Genomic DNA, 24,120 nt, shown 5'->3' on the forward strand with positions numbered 1-24,120 from the left:
ACTACTGGGAATGCAAGGCGATCAAGCAGGAGAGCTCACAAGTTTCAGGAACATTGTCCCCAAGCCCGCATGAGGGTGACCTGCACCCAACTTAAATCCTTTCTCCCGTTCTTCCCCCATTCCAAACTCCTTACAAGGGCAAGCAAGCTCCCTCTCATCTCCTGACCTCACTTCGCCCCCTTCCCATCTATTCTAGTTGGCTTCCTATTGCCTGACAAGCAGTATGAGCAAAGCAACCTAGACAGGAAAGAGTTCATTTCACCTCACAGCGTAGTCCCTCGTGAAGGGAAGTCAGGGCAGGAATGGAAGCAGAGCACTAGGAGAAATGCAGCTGCTGGCTTGCTCCCCATGGCTTGCTTAGCCTGCTTTTTCATACAACCCAATGCCACCTGCCCAGGAATGCCACCATCCACAGTAGGCTGGGTTTTCCCACATCAATCAAGAATATGACGGGCTAGAGAAAAGGTTCAGTGGTTAAAGGCACCGCCTGCTTTTCTAGAAGTTCAGAGTTTGATTCCCAGCACCCACAACCCCTGTAACTCCAGCTCATGGAGATCTGATACCTTCTCTGGACTTTGTGGTGGGTTCCAGGCATGTATGTGGGGCATAGACATACATGCAAGAAAAAAAGCCCATACATGTGAAATAAAAATAAATTCAACAATAAAATATAATATACAATATAAAAAACAATATAAGTACATAAATAAATAAAAGGAATTTCCCCCAAAGACTCACCTACAGCCGATCTGATGGGGTTATATTCTTAATTAAAGTTCCATCTTCCCAGATGACCCTACCTTATGGCAAGTTGACAAAAAGACTAAGCAGTTCACCCCTTACAGAAAAGGCTGAATTCCAGACTCTCATGAAATTGGTCTTCCTCCTCCAGGCCTCTCTAGTAAATCCTTCTCAAGGGGCTCAATTTAGCCCATCCTCTTTACCTGGTGGCCTTCCTGCATGCCTGCTCCAGACTCTTAGTTCTCCTTCATAGGGGCTATCTTAGCATACTAGGCCCACCTTCCAATAGGTGAGAAAAGGCCCAATTCCAGCTGGCCCTCCTCCAGGTTTGCCTTTGGGAACCTCCAACAGCATTACAACACAGAACCCACCTAATAGAGGGCCCTCTACTGTACTGTTCTGGTCTTCATTGCTACAGAAGGACTCCTGCTTGTCTCACAGGTCGCTTGTGTCATTGAAGTCAGAGGTGTGAGAGCCAGAGGCAAGTCCTCAACATTGTTGCTGACTGGTTGACCTGCAATGACCACGGGCTCATCATGGACACAGCCTGATGTATGGAACCCAGAATGTGGAAGTAGGAACCTAGCAGAAACCCTCACTTTTAGAGCTCCTTCTGTGCTCAGACCATCCCTAGGGCAGATGTCCCTGGGGACAGCACACACACAACCAACATCATGTATTACATAACCGTCCGCAAAGGAAAAAAGGAGGGCTCCAACTTTTCCTGATTTGTAAGGGCTCCCTTACTTTTTCTACTTTAGAAAAGGTACGGACCTGTGTTTAAAATGTAATGGCACATGTCCAGCAATGGCAAATACTGGGAACTGCACTAAAGTAAAAGGAACACAATAATTCCTGGAAGGCACAAAAAGTGAGAAAATGAGTCCCCAAGTCTTCCTGCTTGACCTCAAGAAAAGATTCACAGGGAGTTTAGAGGATGATGAAGAGCAATGCATTACAGAGCCATCATTTCCAAAAACCAAAAACGTAGGTCAGACTACGGAAGGAGTAACCCACAAAAGCCCCAGTGTGGAATCCATGGTTCACTGCAACAAAGACAGCCCCAAGGCTTCCTCTGCAGCTGCCCTGACTCTCCACACATCACTGCAATGAAACCCCCAGAGCAGAAGTCAAAATGACACATTCAATATTCCTGGTGATAATTTTAGCTCCTCCCTCATAATCATGACTACTCCTATCAATATTTGGACCCTCTCTTCCCTGAATGTGCTCTGCAAGACTTCACAGACATTAGCTAATGCTGGGCAGGTCAGCAAACTAACTATTAAGTCCTTTTTCTTTGAACCATCATGCTTTCTGCTTTAAGCCAGTCTGGACAATCATAAGGAACTCCTCAACTCCTTTCTGAGGGGGTGGCTTGTAAGATTTCTCATGTTCTTCTGGTCAAAGATGGGATGCCAGAAAGCTCATCAGTAAACATCTCCGTCTGATTCTTACAGTGAAGTTGTCCAAGCTGTCATTATGCTCCTCCTCACCACTATCCCGATAAACAAAGTTGACAGCTTTATTGCCAAATTGCTTAGTAGCTGCCTCTCCTCCGAGCCCCAACCCCCTCCCCCCACACACACAAGCTCACAAGTGCCTAATGGTTTCCTTCCCACAGTCTCCAATTCAATCGGTCTGGCACAGCCCTGGGAACCTGCTTTTTAAACTCCCCTGAGACTGGATCAGAAGGTCAGTAACCCTTTCCCAAGCCAGACCCCATCAAGTCTGTATTTCACTAGATCCCAGGAAGGTATACTTTAGAGGTTGGACAAATCAGGCTACACCTTCATCTGGCTTTAGAACATTATGGGATTTTTGTTGCTTCCTCCTTCACAAGTGGTAGAACAATATCAAAAGGCAATGCCCCCTGGGACCTTTTAAAAATTATTATTATTATTTTGTGTGTATGGATGTTTTGCCTGCCTATGTCTGTTCACCATGTGTATACAGTGCCTGCAGAGGTCCAAAGAGGGTAGTGTAGGTCCTAGAACTGAAGCTTCAGACTGTTGTGAACCACTATGTGAGTGCTGGGACTCAAACCTAGACCCTCAGGAAGAGCAACCTGTGCTCCTAACCACCTAGTCATCCATTGCTCCAGCTCCTTCCCTTGTAAACTCCTTTGTGTGTAGTACTGGGGATAGAACCCAAGGCCACTCACATGCTAAGCAAGTACTCTACTCCTGAGGTAACACACTTCAGCCCCCTGGGATCTTGTGGACAAATGGCAGAGCTCAATCCTGCTCCATCCCTTCCCATCTGCCCAGAAAAATCTGACTGGTCAGGTTAAGTGGAAAGAGAAAGCCTGTCTTTTGAATTAAAGCGATACGTTTTTCCATCTGTGCTGGCAGCATCAACACTTGCATTACTGTGCATGCCTAAAGCCATTAGTCACATTCAAGTCCTAGACAGTCAAGGAAGATGAACCTGGAAAATCTTTCAGAATTAAGGTGCTTTGTGTGGAATCAAGGAATTCAAGGATAAATACTTCTTGGATTAATGAGAGCTAATTATATCCATTTATAAAAAATCAATATACTTGAAGAAACTTTTTAAAAAATTCATAGGCTTATTTCTTTTCTTCAAGTAACATCATAAGGCATTTGCAGGAAGTTGTGGCTTCAATGGAGATGTGGCTGTGTTTAAAAAATTAACAGCACCCTATTCAGAGCTCAGTCAAGATTCCCAGCAGGTTATCAGAACCTGACAGCTTTGTGTACCCCTTATGCTAATCAATTACCGCCTGCTTGGGGTTTGTCTTTTGTAACTTAGTAGAGGTCACCCAGACCATGATCTGCCATGGTACAATTAGGGGCGTTGAACTGGCCATAGGCTCAAATCCATAACTGACACTTACAGAGACGGTGCTCCCCCAGACAAGTTGCTTCACATCTCAGGTTCATGAAAAGCACTAAATAAAGGTTTACTATTTTCCTATCCTATCATGCAAGCCCATGAACCATCCAGACATGGCAACTATGTACCCACCCGTGTTCAGTTATTACTGTGGGCTAGAAAGTATGTCATGAAAATTGTATTTTCTTCAATGAATAATCTGTGATTATCAAATACCAGCTTTTGGTATATAAAGGAAGATGTGAGCAAGTTTCCTCTGTCCCTCCCTCCCTCCCTCCCCCATTCCCTCTCTCTCTCTCTCTTTCTGGTAGTAGGAATGGAAACCAAAGCCTCACACATGCTAAGCACATGCTCACTGAGCTATATTACAAGGCAATAGTCACCCCTTCATCCAACATAACTAACTTCTAATTGTATCCTTAATGCAATCATTTATAATATACCTATTTTATTCTTAGAGAATAACCATTAACCACAGAAGAGTAGGACAAGTATCTTAGCAGGTAAAAACTTTGTCCATAAAACAGCAGACCAGTACTAATTACTTAGTAGATAGTGAATTCACAAAAACTGAGTTCCAGAATGCTCTGGGTAGGAAAGTGTCAGACAACATTACCTTCACAGTGTTGATACTATATGGTAATGTTTGTGACAGGAAGACAGAAGAGGGACTTAAAGCATCTACTTTTACCTATTACAAAATTTTTAGGACAAATGAGCAAGTGCTACACTGTTGAACCTGTACTTATCCAATCCATTTTCCTAGGCAAATTTAGTAGTCAGTGCTTTGACAAAGACTTACTAACCACAGAATTCAATTAGATTTCTACAGCTGGTCGTTTTCTTCCTCCAAGGTCTCTACTTTTAAAACTGTCCATTCTTCCAGCTGGATGTGTGGGTGCACACCTGGAGCCTTAGCACTTTGGAGGGAGAGGCAAGAGAATCAGAGTTAAGTAGTTCAAGGCTATCTCAGCTACATTCCAGGCTCAACATCAATATGAGACTCTATCTCAAAAGGGGGTGGGGCTAGAAAGATGTTCAAAGGTTAAAAGAATACACTGCTACTGCAAAGGACCCAACTTTAGGTCCTAGCACCCAAGTCAGGAGGTTCACAACCACCTGTAACTCCAGCTCAAGTGGATCTCTCTTTTCTGGATTCCATGAACACCTGCACTCACAGGCACACAGCTACACACATACAGAAAACTAAAATAAAATATTATTTTTCGTTATTCAAGACAGGGTTTCTCTGTGTAACAGCCCTGGCTGTCCTAGAACTCACTCTGTAGACCAGGCTGGGCTCAAACTCACAGACCTTCACCTGCCCCTGCCTCCCAAGTGTTCCACTACCCCACAAAACCTATTTTCAAAATCCCAACCCTCTACATAGTTCTTCCAATTCAATCCTAGGAGGTTAGGCTAGCAGACTTCAAATACTAAGGGGGATCCACAAGGGAATTTCAACCTCTGTCAAGCCAGGAACCCCTCAGGCTTCAGTTCCTACCTGTAATGGAAGGATAACCATTACCTAGGGCAAAGGGATAGATAGATGTAAGGATTAATTAATAGCTGAAGCAATGTCAATTCTTTATAATTATGAAAAGAGGCACTACAACTTTAGTGGCTAAAAGATGTTTCTACTCCCAACAGCAAGTTCACATTCCTAGGTCCTGAAGTGGTAACAAAGAAGGTATAGGTATAATACACAAAAAATGGGAGTAGAGAGGAGGAATTCCTACATGCATTCGAAGAAAGAGATTTAAGTAAAGAGAAAAAAGCCACTCCCGTCTTCCTCTCTAGGTTAGCCATGACAGTGACACGAATGTATTGAGGTTGCTCTTGCGAGCACTGTGCCCCTGACCCTTGGATTTCAAAAGTACTCATGTCATAGTGAGAAATCCAACCTTGTTCATGCCTCACTACAACACTTGCTGTTGTCCCCAGGTTGTTCTTACCAATGACAGGTCCCTCTTCATCACTCACTTGTACTGTCTAACATCACAGCCCCTGGGAGGTAAGTTCTTCTCTACTGATGGTCGGACTCAGCTGAACATATTCCATCAGCCGCTCGGCGGTGTTCTCTCTTCTATTTCTTCATTGTGTTTCAACTATAATTATCTTTTGCTGGTTTGCAGTTATGCTCTCTGTCCTCTTTTTGCCTTTCAGCTAAGACCTCAGACCTTGTTATGCCTGTTCTAAAACTCGCATCCCAAACAGCACCTGGCACCTGAGCTCCTTGGAGGTAATATAACAGCTAGGTACAGCGTGTGTGTATGGTTCAATAGCTCCAACAGCTATAGTGGATCCGCATCTGGTCCCAGTGACTGCTTCCATCTTTCAGACCGTATTTCCTTGTCATACTTTGAAATCTGGGGTTGAAAGTTGAGCAATTTGTGCAAGGCAGTAGATGTTGAGATCAACACACCTATGGCATGGGGTGTTGTGTTAACCTAAACAGAAGTTGGGCAGTGACAGGCTTTGAGACATGCTGTGGGATGAAGAGGGCAGTCCTCGAATATTCTAGGTCACATAAGCTGGCCTGTATGGTGGGCCTATGTACCTTCTACGACTGTTTTTGCTCCTTCCCCAGGGCTACAACCCCTAGCCCATCCCCCAGCAGCAGTCTACCTCTGATTAAAGCTCTTCTGGCTTATTGCAGAGTAAAATGTTTTTAGGTGAGGTGGGGTGGTAGAGGGAGACGTGGGGGCGGGGAGAGTTCCCTTCAGGCAGCTGCAGTAGCATTTCATCAGAGCCTCTGGACTGTGCCCTTCCTCTGCAGAAATCCGTCTCTGGGTTTTTTCTCCTTAGGGGAGCAGATCTGAGTGGATTCCTCTGCGGCTCTGGAGCTAGCACAATGAGCTTTCTGTGGTTTCCAGGCTCCTGCAGAAACGTCTGTGAAGGGCCAGAACCTCTCCAACAGCTGCTGCCCCCAGGAGCAGCAGCCCACACTCAGCCTCCAGCAATGTGTCATCTTTTCTGTCTTATTCTTCCTACCTACTTCTCGGCATCTGGTGGCTTCTGCCCCTGCAGCAAACGCTCGGGTCTTCTCCTGTGTGTCAGAGAGCACCTGCTGATGTCCAGATTGTAAACTGGCTATTTGTTCTGTGAACTTAGTTCTCTTGTTAATTACCAGTCTGATTTTTATTGAAGTGTGGGAGGAACATGTTTGCAGCTCTCTACATCTCTGAGCTGAAACTGTAAGTCTACTTTATTTTTAAAAGAATCAAAAGTGTGTCAACAATGTTTTAACAATTTGATAAAACTAGGCAGCAAATAGCTAGATGTGGACTACATTGTCATTCCCTTGTATAGATTAACAGTTCAGAAACATTTCATACTATGAAATTATGGTGTGGGTGGCCATGGTAGATTGCAATATGAATATAATACTTGGGTCCTATTCAGTATTTTACAAAGATCACCTGAGATATAAAAAAACTTCACATTTTAAAAATTAATTTTCCCCCTCTGTGGTGTATAGGCAAAAGGGTGCCATGGCACCAGGGTAGAGGCCATAGGACAACTTCAGGGAGCTAGTTTCCCGCTTCCGCCATGTGGGTCCTAGAAATTGAACTCAAGTTGGTGGCCTTTTCACCTGCTCAGCCACCTTGCTAGCCCTACAACCTACATTTTTGGCAACACTACAGACCTTATTCTGAAAAGCAGAAATTGTCCAAATACACCATTAAATTTTAGTGCCAAAGAAATGAAAGAGGTTGGAATAGGAAAGTTAATGTCCCAAAGAGAATAAACTTATTTGCAAATGCACCTGCTAAAAAAATCAATAATAATATGACAATATCACATGCTAATTCACTCTTCTTTGAACCAGTATCTAAACATCATCGTCAATCTTCATAAAAGTTGAAAATTAAAAACAAAACCCGCAGGCAGACCCTGGATCAGTCATAAGTACCAGATCCAGACTGCAATACATTTTGGATCATTTCAGTACTCTTACCCACATTCCTCATTTACTGTACTCAGTAATAATATGGAAATAAAAGCAGCACCAATTTGGTAAGATCTATCTCAAGAAAAGAACTTTCCCTTTTACTTAAATAATTCACTAACTCGGGCAATAGCAAATGAATTATATGCTATTAAAATGTAGACCATTGAAAAAATTATTCATGAATTACAAAAAAGAAAAAAACATAGACCATTTAATAACTCCAAACCTGCAAGTTGTTTTTAACGATGGCATATTAAATTCAGTTAATCCAGATGAATATTTAACATACTCATTCTGTGACCAAAGACCATTCTAGGTACTCTGGGAAACAAAAGGATGGCATGAATCACCTACTAACCCTGCCATCAGGACAAAGAAGGGAGAGGTTACAGGGTCAAAAGAAACTCAGGGACAGTGCAGCCCAAGAATGGCAAGCATGGCCCTATGGTGAATTTCATTAAAAGGGGAATGACTTTTAATGGTGTTTATAATTTAATATCCACTTAGATATTCCAACTGAAAATGAAAAAAAAAAAGAACACAGTTTTGGGTAAACAGAATCCTCGTTTACCTTTCAATATAATAAATGAAAGCAGGCCTAAGTTTGTAATGAGGTAATCTGTAATCATCTACCAATGATGATCTGTGACTTTAATTATCCCATGTGGCCCTGGGAGATGCACTTCACGTGGACTTGCAATCAGGGCTGCCATTTAGATAGCAAGATCACACGCTTCACTGTGGCTTGTCAACTGTGATATGTTGATACAAGGGTTGTTTACAAATCAGCTATATCTCTGCATTGCAGTTGCAACCACCCTGAAATTGATTTCCTATCTAGCTTGAGGGCTGGGAATTGTGTTCAGCGTTGAGTTGGCAGCACCCTAGACTTGATTGTCACTTTAAAATATCTGTTAATGGAACCCATTCAAATTCAAGTTTTAAAATAAAGGGATGAGTTAAACTGAATAAAAAAGCATCAGAGGCTTAAAAAAGGAGTGAGGTATATAGATTAACTACCATTGGCAGCAGAGGCTCACACCATAATTGCCTGGATTATACGCACTAAAGAGATCTGCTGTAGTGTGGCATCTTGAACTAAATAACAGGGCAGTCCCTGGAAGAAATAGGAATGCAGGCAGAAAATGATTCTCAACATTTCAAACCACACAAGGGCTGTTGTCCTCCACATTCAAATGTTCCTGAATTCATAGTACCTAACTCAAAAGCCTGATGTAATCACCCATTTAACACAGAGCAGTGTGGACTTCCTATGGTAACTGTATCTCTTCCCGGTAAGCTGGCAATTACTGTAATTTCAAGATAAGAACAGAGGACTTAGAGATGTAGCATGGTTGTTTAGTACTTAGCTACTGTGTGCCAGGCTTAGAGTCCCATTCCCCAGCATTCACAAAAAAATTAATAACAACCGAAATATCGGTAAGAAAAGCAATTGTGCACACACTCATGACATGTCAGCTGAGGGACACGGTTAAAGACTGAATTGTGAACATGAGCCAGGCTATTTGAAGCAATTACAGAATAGCAGCTATCAACCTGATTCTTTTCCCAGTGTGCCCATGGAAGTTCCAATACAACACAGCATCACTTGACAATGTTTATGGTTTTAAACAACTGCAATATGTCATCTGTCCACCATCTGTCCATGTTGATTTTGGATGTCATTTCTTTACTATGAACCATATCTGGTCAGTCAGAAACTAAACCCCACGACATTGCAGATAATGACAAACCATCCAAACATGCCAACCCAGCTAAGAGTATGCTCACATTTAACATTTTGCCAGTTTCAACCATATTTTAGTGTAGCCATGACCATCATGCCCATTTTGTAATTATTAAATATGCTTTTTAAGACTTATTTTCTTTCACAGTATATTTTTAAAAACCCAACTCTGAGTTAGAAGAGGCGCCCATCATACTGATGAATACAAGCTGCAATCTGGTGTCTCAGCTCTTGACCATAGGTTGTTTACAGCCAGCAAAGTACTTCCTCAAGAGCTGCAGCAGGGCCACCTGTGTGCAGCTGCTTTGCAGCACAGCTACAACTGGAATGAGACCAACACCACAGCCCTTACTGGTAACCAGTGAGTTGGGCAGCCTCCTTAAAAGAAAAGCTCAGTGTGAAGGGAACACAGTGACAAAGTCGTCCCCACACACTGAGCACAGGCTTCACACACTTGCCTGGCCCCCAGATCTCCATCTGGGACCACCTGCCTCCTGAACCCCAGGGCAGGATGTGGTTTGGCTTGAACAACTTCTCAGCTTACAAACTCAGGCAAGCCCATTTGCTCAGACTCCCAGAAGCGTACTAAATGCCCCGCCGCCCCCCTCACACACACACCACTTCTCTGTTTCTCTCTCTCAGTCTTCTGGAGAAAAAACTTGGTGCTGAAGGGAAGTATGACAATAAAAGAAATGCCCAGGCCTTTGGTAAGCAAAACAGGCAGCTCCAAACAAAAGAACAGGCTGACTTCATTCACCTCTTTCCACAAATGGTGTGGGGGAGGGAGAGAGGACGAGGGCGAGACAGGAAAGCACGCTTTGTCCTTAGTGTCCTAAGAGAGACATCCACATCTCCAACAGCACTCTACCAGAAGTTCCCTATACCTCTCATCTCATCACCCTCAGCAGCACAAAGGTGATGAACTTTACTCCTAGGCTGGCGAGTGGACTGGGACATCTGTTATTTCAAATTCCCTTCTGACTGAAGAAACTACAATGAAAGAACAAGTCTGCTTGGTAGGCCTGCAGCCGTCTATACTGCTCACATGGGCAGCTGGCACATCCAGTGTGGTTCTCAGCTTTGTGTTTGTTTTTGTAGCTGTGGCCCTGCTCTAGCCCCCAACTGTTTACTGATATGGATGGGGTTACTAGTGATGGACATTTTTTACTACTCAGTTTTCCAGTTTGATTGATATATGAGAACTACTTGGGATGTACAATATGAAGATCTGGCATATACACTATGAAATGCTTATTGGCATCAAGCGAATTAACATGCCCACCACTCCCACATGGTGGGATGAGAGAACTGACTTCCTGAAAATTGTCTCTCAATTTCCATAAGCAACACCCAACATGTGCACATACAAATAAAGAAATGTAACTTAAACTTCTTAAAGAATACTTGACTAAGCTGGGTGGTGGTGATGCACGCCTTTAATCCCAGCACTCAGGAGGCAGAGGCAGGTGGATCTCTGTGAGTCTGAAGCCGGCCTGGTCTACAGAACAAGTTCTAGGACAGGCTCCAAAACAATACAGAAAAACCCTGTCTCGATAAAACAACAAAAACTTGATGTAGATGTACATACATTAAATCCCAGCACTTGGCAGGAGGATCTCAGTGTGTTCAAAGCCAGCCTACTTTAAATACTGAGTTTCAGAACAGCCAGGGCCACACAGAGAAACCCTGTCTCAAAAATACTTTAGCAAGCAACTACAAATAAAATTTAGAAAATAGCAGCAAAAATTGGAAGCATAGAACTGAAAAAAGAGACAAATTAAAAAGCCTAGTAGACTAGTTCAGTAATCAATTAGGCACGACACCAGAAAGAATCAATGAAGTTGACAATGCATCAATAAAATGTATTCAGTCTGAACAACAGACAGAAAGCAGCCTCATGGGACAACAATGTAAAAATCTATTGTTTGTGTCCTTATATTCCAGGAGAGTAAGGGTATGGGAAGAATAATTCAAACAAATAACGGATGAAAACTCACTAGATTTGGCAAAGGTGTTTATAAACTTCCAGAATCACAAAGTGTGTGGAATTTAAACAGGATAAACTCAAAGAAAAATTTGTCAAGGAATTTCACAATTGAACTCATAAAAATTAATGACAAAGAAAAAGCAAGTATGACATTACCTATATGTAAAGAAAGATTGCAGTGACAGTGGCTTTGTCATCTAAAACCACAGCGTTCAGTGGGTAAAGTGCTTGCTGTGCAAACATGAGATGGTGAGTTTGGATTCCCAGCACCCATGTTAGAGCCAGGGTTGGCAGCCTGCATTTCTAGCCCCAGCGCTGGCTGCTGAGGGGCAAGTACGGTGGATTCGGGGAGCTTACTAAACAATGAGTCTAGCTGAAATAGCAGCTAGCTCCCATAGTGCTAGAAATTGCATAGTGCATGTGACTAGAGGAGAAAAAGAATCCTCTTACCCAGCTGTGAAGCCTGCAAACTACAAGGACTTGGCACAGTGGTGACATGGGAAAAACAAACCACTTTCTGGTTGGATTTATATCCTGTTCCATGAGATGAAACTCATACTTGGCACCTTTATCAGGCCAAGAACCTATAGCCAGACATGCCATAGGCTCTAGAGGAGAACCTGCTAAATTTCTGCTAAATGGACATTGCTAATAATACAGCATATGTACAGTCACCCCTCCTCCCAAGGCTCAGCAATTGTTGCAGAAAAGATAAGCCAGAGGTGGTGGATGACTACAGGGACAGTGTCTTCTGAACACATGAGGGCAGCTACACACAGGCATTCATGGTAGTTATGTTAGCACACACAATATTCAACAATGGAGAGGAGAGTTGGTCAGGAAATTCTATCCCTAGCTGAGGTGTTATTAGCAACTTTTAGCTGTTAGGAGAGGAGGACTGTATAAATTAAGGACATGACAGCTCCAAGGTGTGGTGGAGAAGGGTTTCATTATAGATATGAGAAGAATCCAGAGCAGAGAGAGAAAAAGGAAGTCTAAACATGACCAGCAGAATGGACCAGGCCATGAGAGGGGTAGGGGGAGCAAAAGAGGAAGAGAAGACAAAAGAGAGAGAGTAAAGAGAGGGGGCCAAGAGGACCAAGAAAACCAAGAAAGCCTAGCCAAAATGGAAGGGTTATATAGGAATGAGGAGCTGGGGAAGGAAAGGCCACGAGCTGGAAAAGTTTAGGCTAGGGGGAAGGGTGAGAAAAGCCGAGAAGAGCTAAGATGGCAGCATGAACTCAGTAACAGGCATTTTCTTGTTGATGCTGAGAAATACTGGTGGCTAGCATGTGCTTTAGTATGCTAACAGGCGCCACGGTTAGCCGTTTGTCCCCAGGCTCTTTTGAACTTGACAAAGTTTCAGTTTTCTCTAAAAATGAACAGAGATAAAGATTTGATTCCCCCAAGAAGAATTACAATCACACGTGCATATATAAAAAACAAAACTTTAGGAACAGTAGGAGGGCAAGGGATAAAAGAGAAAAATCGGGGATATAATCAAAACCATGATCAAAGCATATTTTATGTGTATAATTTATATATATGGTGAACTTTGACATTTAAAATGGAGCTCCCGAATACAATGGATTCCTGATTTGTGGTGGTTTACCTTATAATTTTGAAAATGATAGGAAGTGTACAGTGATGCTGCACGCCTTTGATCCCAGCACTCAGGAGGCAGAGGCAGGTGGATCTCTGTGAGTTCGAGGTCATGCTGGTCTATAATGCTAGTTCCAGGACAACTAAAGCTACACAAAGAAAACCTGTCTTGAAAAAACAAACAACAAAAACAAAAAGGAAGGAAATGAAAACAATAGTACTTCAGCTGAAACTGTATTTCAGGGCTTGGAGTTTGATCTTTTTCTGAGTGGAATGCAGCAGAATACTCTGTCACAGGGTTGAGCAGTGGCAGTGAACCACAGCTGCCAGTCAGACACATGATCATGAAGGTAAACAATTGATAGTCTTCTGTACACTCTGTTACTGATCTTTCATAAGCCAAGTATATTAGATGTATATTTGACTTAACCATAATTTTAATTTTATGAGGTGTTTATTAGGAAGGAAGACAAGAAGCAAATTCAGATAGGATGAAATGAAAGACAGACAACTCTACAATTACAGCCAGGAAGTTCAGTATCACTTTTCTCAGTATTTGACAGAACTACTGTGTGGGAAAGCAGTGTAGACCCAGAACTAAACATCATGACCAACCAAAAGGTTCCAGCTGTTTTTATAGACAGCTCCACCTTATATATAGCAAACATTCCTTTTAAGTATTTATAGACCTGACCTTGAATAATAGTAACAATAAACTAACGTCAAACTTGAAATCACACAATATAATCAACCTGAAAGTCAACAGCCAAAAGATACCAGAAAAGTCTCAAAACACTTAGAAATCAAACGACACTTATCTAGATAATTTGTGTCCAGCAGTAAGAAGCCTGTTTCTCTTACCTGTCACCTCCCTGATTTGTGATACAGAGAAACTTAGAGTGGTGTTTGTTTTACACAAATCATTAAACATCTACTAGCTACTAATGCAAATATTAAGGTACTCTGAGATACTGCCAAAGTTCTGGGTATTTATCAGTTGGGTACCGTCAGCAGTCAAAAGCTGTGGTGGACTTAGGAGTATTGGAGGTCTACTTGGAGACCTTTTGTCTTTAGAAATCAAAGGGCAGAATAATAGGGTAGTGGAGGTAGAGCTGTGATGTCCGTTATTCCCGGACAACCTAACAGCCAAGGCCTTCCTGATCAAAGATGAACTTGTAGAAAAGGGGAGATGCTGGTACAAAATAAATTCTAGAGACCTAAAGTATGGCATGTTGACACTAGTAACAATATATTGTATAGTAGTTGAAACCTGAGGGCTGTCACGGGTTTCCCCCATGTCACTTGGAGACAAGAATCAGAGCACCTCCCTTCAGACCAATTGCTATCTGTACTTTAAGCCATATCCATTTTCAAACAATATCCATTTGTTCTCTGGAAGTTCTGGAGGTCAGAAATGTTAATAGGTTCAACTCTGGGTCACACACAGCCATTTTAAGCTGCCAACCAGGGTGAGCTTTTATCTGGAGACTTGAGGAATGCATCGGCAACCTCACTTGGGTTTTTGGTAGAATATAGTTTCTGTGACTGAATGTCTGAAACCTTAATTTCTTCTGTGACTAAAGTCTCTTCCTGCCCCTACAGGTTGCTGCAGTGCTCCTCATGTGACCCCCTCTTCAGTGGAGTCTGACTTCCTCTCTGTCATGTATGCACAGAAAGTGCTCAGCTCTTAACGGTTCGCATGCTAAATTAGGGCCAGCTGATAATCTCTCATTTCAGATCAGCTGTGCCATTCAGGGTTCACAAGTGATCATGTGTCACAGTCACAGGTTGTCAGAATTTGGGGACAAATCTTGGGTGATCATTTCTAGGCATCTGCTTATCTTACTAACCCTGAGTAAGGAGCAGAAGAAAATTAAGGCTTTGACCCAGAGGCTCTGCCATTTGATTGCATGTGCTCTAGTGGACTTAAAAGGAGAATTTATTTACATATTGCTATGTTCTTCATATAGCTTAGACATTTTGTTACAACAGCACACATGAGTATGCCAACCATTCATAAAGCTACTTTATAATATATATTATACATAATGAGGATACTTTAGAAACAGCATTATGTTTTCAAATCTAAGTCACCAACTACCAATTCATGTTCTTGAGAAAAGATATAGATACAAACAATGGTGCTGCCCTATCAGTGCCACATAATAAAATAAATGACCCAGCTTTACTAAGTAGCAGAATCATCTGAGCTGTTTTGTTTTGAGACAAGGCCTCCTGTAGCCCCAGCAGGCCTTGAACTTCAACTTACTACATAGTGGAGGATGATCTCGAATGCCTGATCCTTCTACCTCCACCTCCTGAGTGCTGGGATTACCACTGTGAACCACTCCGTAACCTGGCTTTGAAACCAACCTTTTAAAATATTCAAAGTCTCTTATCCCAACTCCTCCCTCCACCCCTAAATTCTGACAATGCAACACCCTTAGAGCACAGCCACGGAAGAGACTCAGGGTTAGATTTCTCTGCTGGAGCCCCACACTCACAAGCTTTACTATCCAGTAACGGTCACAGCAACATCCTCAACAGTTTAGATTGTGATCTGCTAGAAAGCTGGGGGTTAGAGCACATGGTTAAAAGTTCCTTTCTACATGAGGATTTGATAATCCTGTCATTACGGCAATAAGATTATATTATACACAATCAGCTCAGTGAGGGGACTACGCTTCACTAAGATCACAGCTCTCCGTGACTCACAAGATGTACTCCCCTTCCTGTACTGTAACGGTTAAAGCCTGAGATTTCAAATGACATGGGCCCTTACACATGTGTCCTTAATTACTCCAGACCCTACTCAGATGTCACTGTGAGAAAAGTTGCCCCAACAGTTCCAATTATTGGACTTAGGAGTTCTGAAAATGTGTTTAATGGTGAAAAGATAATTTGAGTTAGAATTGCTTGCTGTTGAAGGGTACTAAGGATGAAAAACAACAGTCACACTCCTACTGAATGGCATATACTAAGGACTGAAAAATGACAAGCTTACATACTAATTAATAAAAATGAAATATTTTCCCTAATTGCCTTACTTTGGAATTTGCCAGAAAAAAATAGTGCAACCCTGTGAGTAGATGGAAGCTGCCTTGTTCCTGTTGTCGCTTGCTTGTCTTGTCTGACTTCTTTGTTTTGTCTCACTATGGAGGACTCACCATGGAGGACCAGGCTGGCCTTGAACTCACAGACTCATCAGCCTCTGCTTCTTGAGTGCTAGCATTAAAAGCATAGACCACTACGCAAGGCTAAGGCTGCTTTTTTGAAGGTTTGATATCTGCTTTGACTCCTTTTGGTAAGACATCTGGAGGAAGCATAATGCAGCAGGGGGTAAAGACAGAGTAGAATACCATCAGCCAGTTAGACAATGCTATCAGATTGGCTGCTCAGTTTCTGGAGCCAGCTGTCTGGATTCCAGAGTTCTCTCTGTTCCCTACTAGTTCCTGCAGCTGTGGATAAGTCCCTTAATGCTGATGTACCTTGTTGCCTTTTCTGAGCATTTTTTTCTAAATCAAAAGAGTACCTATGTCACAGAATGGTACAATTCATGAAACAATGCATATGAAGGCCTCAGCCTCTCTTCCTGCCTGGCAAAGAGTAAGTGCCCAGTACATTATGACTATTGCACTCAGATTATATATGCAATGCTAGGCAGCCAGTAAGCCTTGAGTAGAATACAGCCATTATAATCCCATAAAGTAACCCAGCAACTGGGACCTAAAAACGGTCCACCTAGCATGTTCGAATTGTTGCTTTAATGAATGAACTCAGAAACTTCTCAAGTGACATTTTAATCAGAAACATCTCTGTAGAAGAATGTCTAACACATGCTCTCCGAAGCGTACAGACAGTGTACATTTTTTCCTGTGGAAGAAGTTATGTTTGTGACAATATGGGACTCAGTGTAATATGTCTTCATTATGCCCATATCCTTTGGTGCTTAAGCACTGGTTAGAGTCCTCTCTAGCAGACACCCAATAAATGTCTACCGCAAGAGTACAGCAGAGTAGACCTTCATATACCCAGGCACTTCACAATGAAAGGTGAGCAACAGGAGACATTTGCAGGGCTGGTCATTGAGCCCAATGGGAGAGAACTTGCCTGGCCCGAGAGAGACTGGATGTGAGATGAAGTCCATCCTCAGAACTGAACATAAAAAGAAAGAGGAGGCTCTGCGCATAATGAAACACCTGCAGAATCCCCTGCTACTCTTTGAACAGCAACAGGAACGAGAAGATAACCATTGCTATAAATCACAAATAAACAGCCTTTGGGTTGGAAGTGTAAAGAAAAGCAAAATTTTTGTAAAGGGAACTCCAAGAATGATGCTCAGTATAAAAGAGCAATGTGGAAATGTCTACTTCATGCCACTTGTTGAAGTAGATTCCCTGCTCCTTTCCTAAAGCAAGAACAGCAGAAAAACTCTGAGCTTCCTCTCAAAGTGACACAAATATGTAGAATATTGGCTTTTTGCCTCATTTAAGGACTACATTAGCCAATCTTTACACAAACACATAAAAGAAAGCTTGGAATATGCCAAAGACAGATTTCAAACACCCAGCAAGGGAAAACTCAGGAGATGGGAAACCGAGCTGAGAACTGTTAGACTTAGCAGGCATAGAATGCAAATTGCAAGCAAATTCCCTTCAGCTTTTAACAATGGAGCTGGCGGCATGTACAGCTCCTTCCATGGAAGCACACAGAACCAGGCCAAGAAAACAGCTCACTTCCTCACAGACAGTATCAGATGCATTTCAAGATCAACAACCATATTCTTTTAACTCCTACCGCAGCTTCCTGCTTTCTGCTTGTGAATTACAAAATGTCTCAGGCCTGGGTTCTGCTTCGCTTTGCCATACGTTACCATAGAGTCCATATTAAGAGATGCCATACACCATCAAATCACAATGTTGCGTGCATCTCAGAGTAAGGATTTTAAAGGATGGTATTTGTAATTAAATCCATAGAAGGAGCCCACATCTCCCTATACTAGCAGTGGTAGTTTGAGGTCTCAGAAAGGACATAGATTTCTCTACTAAATGACTGTTATTTTCTAATATTGTACACCATACTATGGTCTTTCTGGGCAGTTAAAGAAAACAATACCCAAACCTGGAAATTAGGCCAAAAGAAAACAAAAAAAAGCCCATGGTCATGATCATAGGACCTTATAGTGCTATGTTAATGCATTTTGTTACCCCCAGGAGTGCCACCTGTCTCTCTGGAAATATAAATTGGACTAATACTTTATTAGGACATTTTACAGTTCTACAAAAGTCAGAGAATAACTCATAGAAAACACAGTATAGCATACAGCTTTTTTTCTCCTCTGGTAGAAATGATAGCTCCAAAGGTTAGGCTTTTATTGTCCTCTAAGACATGAGCCAGTTTTCAATCTCACTTTACAATCTTATATGAATATTCCGCTGACTTTTTAATCAATTCCTCATATCCTCAGTAAATCAAGGTTTGTTATTCCGCTGGTTTCCTCATTAAATGAGTCCAACAAAGCTTAGATACAAGCTCTCTATGTGCATGTTTTTAATAATATACGGATTAGTCTTTGATAGTTCTTGGCCCTACCAATCAAATCAGCTACAACAGACTGAACTCTGTGTCAGGTCTCCTTTACCAGTCAGACTCACCAAGATTCAGGGTGATTTATTCACTGGGCACTTCATGTAGCAGACAAGAGGCTCAAAGAACATGTATCAACTCCCCGTCTTACAGGTGCCCCAGCTTTCTGTTTTGTTTTGTTTCTCAAAACAGGGTCTCTCTAAATAGCCATGGCTATACGACGGGTAACTCGCTCTGTACACCAGGCTGGTCTCAAACCCAGAGATTTACCTGCCTCTGTCTCCCGAGTGCTGGGATTAAAGGTGTGCACCACCAACCCCCGGACTTCCACAGCTTACTTTAAACAGAAAAAGAATCTACTGGTTGAATCCAAAGGTAGTATTTCCACCCCTAAAAGTGCATTACATACATACAAAATGGGCACTTGTGTTCATAGAAGACATACAAGAATGTCACAAAAATTCCCAAATGAAATTACCCAAATAGCCATCAACAGCAACAACAACAAAAAAATGGATCGACAAGTTAGATATATTCATTTCTTTTTTGTTTTGTTTTGTTTTGTTTTTCGAGACAGGGTTTCTCTGTGTAGCTGTGGAGCCTATCCTAGCACTTGTTCTGTAGACCGGGCAGACCTCGAACTCACAGAGAGCCACCTGCCTGTGCTGGGATTAAAGGCGTGCACCACCACAGCCTGGCAGATATATTCATTGCTATGTAATACTGTATGGCAAGAACTAAGTGCTGATACATGCAACAATTTTGTGACACAAAAGAAGACATGTAAACTAGCAAGTATTGTTATAGCCCTACTCACATAACAATTCAAGTATTGGAAGACTAATTATCACAATAAACTGGCTACCTAGGAAGGGGTAAATGGCTAGCAAAAGCAAGAGAGCTTTGTGGGGTGAGAGATGTAGAAATAGTATTGGTATAGCTGGTGGCTGTAGGGGTACATTCTTTTCCTTTTTCTTTTCCTTTTTCTTTTTTCTTTTTTTTCTTTTTTGTTTTTACGAGACAGGGTTTCTCTGTATTGTTTTGGAAGCTGTCGGACCAGTCCAGCCGCGAACTCACAGAGATCCACCCGCCTCTGCCTCCCGAATGCTGGGATTAAAGGCGTGCGCCACCACCGCCCAGCAGGGGTATACTCTTATGTAAAATAAAAATCATAATGCATGCTAGTGACTTATGCATTTTAGTCTATGTATTTTTTTTCTTTTTTGAGACAGGGTTTGTCTGTGTACTTTGGAACCTGTCCTAGAACTCACTCTGTAAACCAGGATGGTCTCAAACTCACAGAGATCGACCTGCCTCTGCCTCCTCAGTGCTGGAATTAAAGGTGTGTACCACTACAGCCCAGCCTAGTGTATGTAAATTTTATCTTTAAAACAAATTAATTTTTTTGTTTTTTGTTTTTATGAGACAGGGTTTCTCTGTATTGTTTTGGAGGCTGTCGGTCCAGCCCAGCCTTGAACTCACAGAGATCCGCCTGCCTCTGCCTCCCGAGTGCTGGGATTAAAGGCGTGCACCACCACCACCCGGCAACAAATTAATTTTTTGAACTGACACAAGATAAAGAAAATGTATTCTAAAGTAGTCAATGTGTGGTGAATGGTACAGAGACCCATATACAAGACTAGACTGTTCAGCCCTCGATGGTACATCATGGAAGAGGGGGCAGAGAGATTGCACGAGCTTGTGGTAGTGGACACCTGCAGCAAAACAGTATTTGCCAGATATGACACCACCATTATACACCTGAACTCAGGACAGCTGTGACTGCATATACACGTTCAAGGGGATCTGAATACCATCATGGATGGGGGGTGGGTGGTTCATTAACTCCTACTCCTATTTAAGCTATTAGCCAGTGGTGGCTGCTGTGGGAAAAAAGAGTGGGTTTTCTTCATGGATTCAGTGCTGAAGTTCATTTAGGCAGTAGTAGATGAACTCTATGATTTTAAAAACAGCTGGGCAAGCCTTTAATCCCAGCACTTGGAGATGGGGGTAAGCAGAATTCATGGCCGGCCGACAAGGTTTACAAAGTGAGTTCCAGGTCAGCCAAAGCTGTCACCCAGAAACCCTGTTTCGAAAAAGGAGAAAGAGAGAGAGAGAGAGAGAGAGAGAGAGAGAGAGGGAGGGAGGGAGGGAGGGAGGGAGGGAGGGAGGGAGGGAGGGAGGGAGGGAGGAGAGAGAGAGAGAGAGAGAGAGAGAGAGAGAGAGAGAGAGAGAGAGAGAGAGAGAACACAAGCATATCAAGCATATGAAGTTGGGAGCAGGAAATAGGGAAGGAATTGATGGAGAGGGAATAGGAGAGTGGATTTGATCCAAACATTTTATCTTATATGAATTCTCAAATAACAAAAAAGAGAGAATATAAGAGGAAAACGTGGGGAAAGACGGATGGGAGAAAAAAGAAGGACTTGAAAAGATTATTCTGGCATATTTAATGTAAGTGAATAAAAGTAGGACAAACTAAAACAAAAGACTAAGAACTGGCAAAGGGCAGCCTGTTCTGAATAACACCAAAAGTGAGTACACACGACACCGACAGGGTGACAGCAGTTACTGCTTGAGAGACTGACAACAAGCTGAAAGTGGTCACTGGATGCCTTCACTTTAGAAAAGTGTGCTCAAATGGGGTACTAGGGGTTGGATAAATGAACTGAGAAGATACTTAAGGCACACAAATGATGGGACTCCACAAGATTACTTCATTCAATCCAAGACAAATTAATTCTTAAGCTAAATGAAATATTCAAAACTGGCAGATGTATGCCAATATGATTGTTATTCCTTAAAAACACATTTTCTTCTTAAAATTCACTGCAGGAACTTTGATTGTTGTTAAACTTCCTTGTATCCACCTACTGAGTTTTCAATAATAAGCCTAAGGGTGAAGACTTGAAAATAGACTCAGCCATCTGAAGGAATCGAAGTTTCTCTAGATTGTGACAGTCACAAGCAGCACCACCACTAGACATTCCTATTTTATCCACCATGGATGGACCAAGTACCTGCCACGAACGTGATATCCTCTCACTGAACAAGGGCTCAAGCCTAGATTAGGAGACAACTGAGTAGGAAAAACAAGGGGAGAGGGTCATTCCTTTGCATGGTAACAGGAAAAAAGGTACACTTACTAGATGGCTGCCCCGGTGTTCAATGATTGCCAGTACTGTGCCATTTAATCCTCAGAGCAGACAACGAGGTATTGGGGCTTACAAAAGATAATAGCAGGCTCACATCAACCTGGGGCCAGATTAATAAAGAGATTTTTTTCAAACAGGAAGTATAGAAAAAAACCTTAACAGAGTAGAAAAGGGCTAAAGACAAAGCCCCCAGAAGGTATAGAGGGGAGACTGAATGAGAACAGCCACTTCTCTGGTAAAGGATACAGCTAGCCCGAGTCACCCCACAGGCAGGAAAGAGCCTAAGGAGTAGCCCCAGATCTCTGTGGTTCCCCCTCCCTTCTGTCTCACGCTAGCACACCCTGGAACCAGTGCCCATCACATGCAGGGGTCTGCAGCTAAGGGTTCCCAAGTCTAAGCCAAGGCAGCAAGGCCAGGCAATGAAAGATGCCCTGGCAAAAAAGGCCCAAATGACCTCTCCCTCCCTCACAGGGAAAGCACCTTCTGTTCTCCAGGCCAGCAGCACTGCCAAAGAGCGGACACTGGATAATTGCTGTCTGGCTTCCCATCTGCCTTCCACATGAGGCACATGAAGAGTGAGCCCAAAATCAATTCTATAGGTTTACTCAGTGCCTTCCAATTCAGTCCTACGGGTCTGTGGTTTGAAGTGAGAGGGCACTAAGCCAACGAGACACATTAAAAACTGTGAAGCTCACACTACAGTCTCTTCTTCCCATGCTTCTCCTCTTTTCTTTTCCCATGCCCCACCTCTTTCTCACACGCCTCCCTTTCCCAAGGCTCACCCTCCTTCCCAGGATCCTCTCTGCCCTCTGCCATATTCTCTTCTCTTGCTCCTTCCCCCTTCTCCTTCACCCCAACCACGGCCTCCTCCTTTGGGAAACCTCTCCTTTCACATTCAACTTCAGTCCAACTTCAAGAATAGTCCTTTTCCAAAGTGGTAAGTTGTGTTTGGAAAGGCACAGAATTACCACTCATACCCATACCAACAGAATCAATCAGCGGTAGCCCAGAAGCTGTGCTTTTCTACCCTAAGAACAGGAGGAAACGCCTTGATTCCAGCATCATCTCAACACTCTTACCTCAGAAAGCAAACCAATACTTAGTAGTATATTTCCAGCCAAACTATCCCATTCCCAACTTTCTGAACACCAAAAAGGCAACGGGGAAAAAAAGAGAGGTTGGCAGGGTCACCTGGAGGCAACACCCTGAAGAAAACCTGAATTAGAGTTCTTTTCATTTTAGATTTCCACAGGGTAGAGGTGGAGAGGCCCAAGCTTTGGAACTCTGCAGCTCATCACATGGTTTTCAACAATTACTCCCACCCCACACCCCCCCCATCATAAACCCTTCCTACCCAGCCGTTAAAACTCCTTTGAGGGGGACACACAATTCTCTGGGTGCAAGATTTCTCAAACAACCAGTTTTATACAGCTAAGACATGCTACTGAATACGACTACTACCACAGAGATTCCATATGAGGCTCTTTATGTGGAGGACAATCGTCTCTCTCTAGCAGGGAACAGAAAGCTTGTGGTCCTGGGTCTTTTAGACCTGGTTAGTATTTCCCATGAAGAACAGCCTCAGGCAACCTCTTATTAACCAGAAAATTCACACTGCTGTTTACAGTGGTTGAGACACACCATTTATTAACAGGAATGAAAACATTTTGCAATTAAGACCTAAATGAGTTTGACAAAGGGCACAGGTTTCAAAATCTTCCTGATGAAACAGGTTTTAATCAGCGCTTCATAGACATAAAGGGATAAAGAAAAACAATGCTGCTCTCATCACAAAGGCACATTTATGAGGACAAAGTGGGAAAGAACACCACTTAGATTCTGCATTTGATCTGAAGGCTACCGGCACAAATGGCCAAAACTGACTTTCAAATTCCATTTTGCACGGAATGGAAAAGGAAACAATCCTTTCAAACTCTTAAAGCAAATAAGCAAATATATAAAGCAAACAATTTCAGTGTTTTCTAAAAAGTGACAAACCATTGTGGAAAAGATCATTCTGGGTCTTAAAGTGTCACTTTAAAACAAATGATATCCTACATTCACAGGGCAAAATTACGCATGCTCACTGTGAAATCACCCAGGAGATCAAGCTACCAGTGACACCCTAAGGGCCCCATGCACTTTATCCTCATCCCCCACAGCCTTTTGGTCTTCAAAGCACACACAGGAAACAGGAAAAAGGGTTTGGCTTTGTACTCACTCTTACAAAGTTGTCAGGGAACAAACCTCTCCTGCCATTGATCTGTCCCTCCCACCAGCCTCCATCCTCCTTCCTGATGTTGGTGATGACCTCCCCCACGCTGATCGTCAGCTCATCATCGTGCTGGGCCTGGTAATCAAACTCCACTATGGCCTCCACTGCAAGGAAAAGAAACCAAGAGAGCAACTTAGGGTCAGCTGTTGTAGAAGTCTGAGCTCCAGCAACCCTGCAAGACCAATAAAGTCACATTAAAGGGACTTCCCCCTT

The 24,120-nt window shown here is 42.7% G+C and overlaps 1 protein-coding gene across 5 annotated transcripts in view; it reads right to left on the reverse strand.

Annotated features, from left to right (window-relative positions):
• Window positions 1–24,120, reverse strand: part of Sh3kbp1 (SH3 domain containing kinase binding protein 1) — a 340,190-nt gene that overhangs the window by 265,401 nt on the left and 50,669 nt on the right. For all 5 annotated transcript variants that reach the window (XM_040744131.1, XM_040744124.1, XM_040744126.1 and 2 more), the window contains exon 2: window positions 23,854–24,011. In XM_040744131.1, the coding sequence (XP_040600065.1) occupies window positions 23,854–24,011 (158 nt within the window). The remainder of the gene's footprint in view (window positions 1–23,853; window positions 24,012–24,120) is intronic.

Source organism: Mesocricetus auratus, unplaced genomic scaffold (genome assembly GCF_017639785.1).
Source record: "Mesocricetus auratus isolate SY011 unplaced genomic scaffold, BCM_Maur_2.0 Super-Scaffold_100003, whole genome shotgun sequence".
Classification (NCBI taxonomy): domain Eukaryota; kingdom Metazoa; phylum Chordata; class Mammalia; order Rodentia; family Cricetidae; genus Mesocricetus; species Mesocricetus auratus.